General features: G+C 41.9%; 1 protein-coding gene across 1 annotated transcript; it reads left to right on the forward strand.

Moving 5' to 3' along the window:
* The first annotated feature begins 1,742 nt into the window (after positions 1–1,742).
* On the forward strand, positions 1,743–2,330 carry LOC139128276 (modulator of apoptosis 1-like). The gene has a single exon (XM_070694081.1). The coding sequence runs from the start codon at positions 1,743–1,745 to the stop codon at positions 2,328–2,330; it is 588 nt and encodes a 195-aa protein (XP_070550182.1).
* Positions 2,331–2,989: the final 659 nt, after the last annotated feature.

Consider the following 2,989-nt stretch of genomic DNA (forward strand, 5'->3'; position numbering starts at 1 on the left):
TATATATTATATATATATATATATATATATATATATATATATATATAATATATATTCCACTCAAGTCAATCCTGAAGTAAAATTGCCCTGCATAATAACACGAGCACTTTCTCAAACAGCGAGTACAACCCAACAATATATATAATATATATATATATATATATATATATATATATATATATATATATATATATATATATATATTATATATTATATATATATATATAATATATATATGTTGTGTGTGTGTGTGTGTGTGTGTGTGTGTGTATGTGTGTGTGTGTTTGTGTTTGTGTTTGTGTGTGTGTGTGTGTGTGTGTGTGTAACCTTGGTTACGATTGTTAGTCATGTGATTAGGTCTAGCGTCTTCACCCAAAATGCATTTGAATTCCCTACTGATTTTAACTGCTTGAAGACAGTACTTTGGTGTGGACGTACGTTTAGCAATTATTATCAGTTTTACTACCAAGAAAAATTTCCAAGACAAACGTGATTGGTCTTTTACACGACAGTGATTACAGGTATGTGTATTTGAATACCTTGGTATTGAAAGAAATGAAATTTTTCAAAGTGTCAAAGTGTGAGATAAACCCCATTATAAACTTCAGCGCAGTTGTACGATAATCATTCTTTCCTGTACGATAACCATTCTTCCTGTTTTTTGATTGTGTGATATAAACTTGGGTCGGGTTTAAGTTGACTGGCTACATTAAAGTCAGTTTAATTACCCGGTTACAAAATTGGGGGCTTGTCCGGGATGGATATTGGATTGAATGAGCTATTTATCGTACAGTTAATGTTGCAGTAGTGTTTTTAACAGTTAAGAGTATAGATTACAAAAGACCAACCCGTTGATATCAGTATTGCATTGCATTGTTTTTGTTTTGTTGTTGACGGAAAATGGATGAGCTTGAGAGAAAAGCAGTTGAAGTATATGATAAGAATGGTATCAATCTTAGACATGGATTAGTTTTTTTGGTTTCCCATGCAACTATTAATGATGTGAGTGATTATTGCAGTTTATTACCAGAGAATATAAAGATGCCGACTTAACAGAAATATTAAGATGTGATGGGGGAATAGGTGTGATTTGCCACTCAGCCACAAAGAGGGAATGGGCTGATTCTTTGCATATGAAAAGAGTGGAGCCGACACTAGTGTTGGGATGCTTGCTCCTGTTGCCTCGTTTTTTAAACGCTAAGGTTTCCCCATTCGGTCAAAGTCAGAGATGAGGCTTCCCTGCATATGGCAGCAGCGATGGAGCATCTTACCGCTGGATGAGGGAGGCACCGGAACCTATAAAGGAGGATTTGGGTGATTGGCGGACGGCAATCAAGACTCCACCACCGTTGACCCCAGCACAATTGGCTGGATTGGACGGCTATGATGATGTAAAGGACAGAGAACCAGCAGATTTTGTTTCCACTGCCTACCCCTCCCAGGAATAGTACGCCTTACCAGCCGAGAGAAAGACCCCCAAGCAGATCACCACCGCAACGCCAAGCTGGTCCTGATGCTGCTTGGATGGATATGATGGAGAAACTTGTGACTAACCTGCAACCAAGGACTAATGAGTCTGGGTGGTATCGTAAACTGAGAGTTTTCTCCGGTAGGCTGCCAGTACCAGTAAATGAAGACGACTATGAAAGTTGGGCAGATCAAGCAGAGCAAATGATCAAAGAATGGAATGTATCAGATGCAGAAAAGAAGAACGTATTGCTGAAAGCTTAACCGGACCTGCTATGAACACTATTAGGTCATTGACCCCAGCACCCAATTTGACAGTACGTGATTACCTTGATGCCCTTGAGGGTTCGTATGGCACAAGACTTACCCCTGCCGAGTCTTTGAAGGCATTTCAGTCGTGTTATCAGAAATCAGAGTGGTCACATTCTCAGTATTTGCAGGAGTTACAGACTCTTTTGCGACGAGCAATACGACAAGGCAGTGTCAAAGAGTATGAGGCCGATTACCTTCGCCTGAAACAGTTCACCGATGGAGTGTTGTACAATGAAAGCCACTTGTCATCGTTGCAACTCGACACGAAGCTCAACCACCCGCCAGGTTACGTCGAGTTATTGCAGATGATAAGGAAGCAGGAAGCACATCAGGAAGAGAAAGCTAAGAACAGAGCCCATGAGGGCCAACGCCGAAGAGCCAGTACATATTACACCACTATCTGTGATAGTTTTGAAGCAACTGCAACATCAGCACCAGTGGTAAAGAAATCATTGGATAAGTCGGATATACAGCAAGTAGTTCAGCAGGTAATGGATCAGATGATGAAGGGAAATGATCACCAGCCACCCACACAGCCAGCCTCGAAGTAACAACTGGTCGACGCCAACTAGTCAGCAACGACCACGTCAGCAAAATCGCAGGAGGAGAGATCAGAACCAGTCCCAAGTATCGACACCAGCCTCCACCCCAACACCAGAAACATCGACATCAGCAACAGAGTCATTGAGTTCTAACCCAGCGGGATCTGATATGTTCAAGAATTTGAACTTTTGCTTTAATTGTGGTTTGGACGGACATACGGAGAAGAAATGTTTCAGAAAGGATAACCCAGACCTACAGCTGGTCAAGCAGAAGTTCGCACGAGCATTTTTTGAGTCGAAGGGAAACTACCGGGGACACCCACAGTAGAGGGGCCAGTGGATGTCCAAGAAGAGTGTAGCCCCAGTAATACACATGAAGAAAGGAAAGACAAAATTGACAACATTGCACAAGTTAACGAACATTCTGTAGCCAGTAAACCACTACCCGAAGGGCTGGTAGGCGATAGTATGACTACAGAAGTGTTTGTCGATGGAGTCAGTTGCCAGTGTTTACTTGACAGTGGTTCCCAAGTCACCCTCATTTCGCGCTTGTTATGACTGACACTGTCTCACTGCCGCCTCAAGCCAATTGAAGACTTGGTAGTAGGTGGTGCAGGTGATCAAGTGTTCCGTACTATGGGTATATCACAGTATCCACTCGGTTCCCG

Source organism: Ptychodera flava, unplaced genomic scaffold (assembly GCF_041260155.1).
Source record: "Ptychodera flava strain L36383 unplaced genomic scaffold, AS_Pfla_20210202 Scaffold_47__1_contigs__length_1083325_pilon, whole genome shotgun sequence".
In the NCBI taxonomy this organism is placed as follows: domain Eukaryota; kingdom Metazoa; phylum Hemichordata; class Enteropneusta; family Ptychoderidae; genus Ptychodera; species Ptychodera flava.

Excerpts from the sequence above, each read along its gene's own strand:
- LOC139128276 (XM_070694081.1), top strand. The coding sequence starts at position 1,743 with ATGAACACTATTAGGTCATTGACCCCAGCACCCAATTTGACAGTACGT.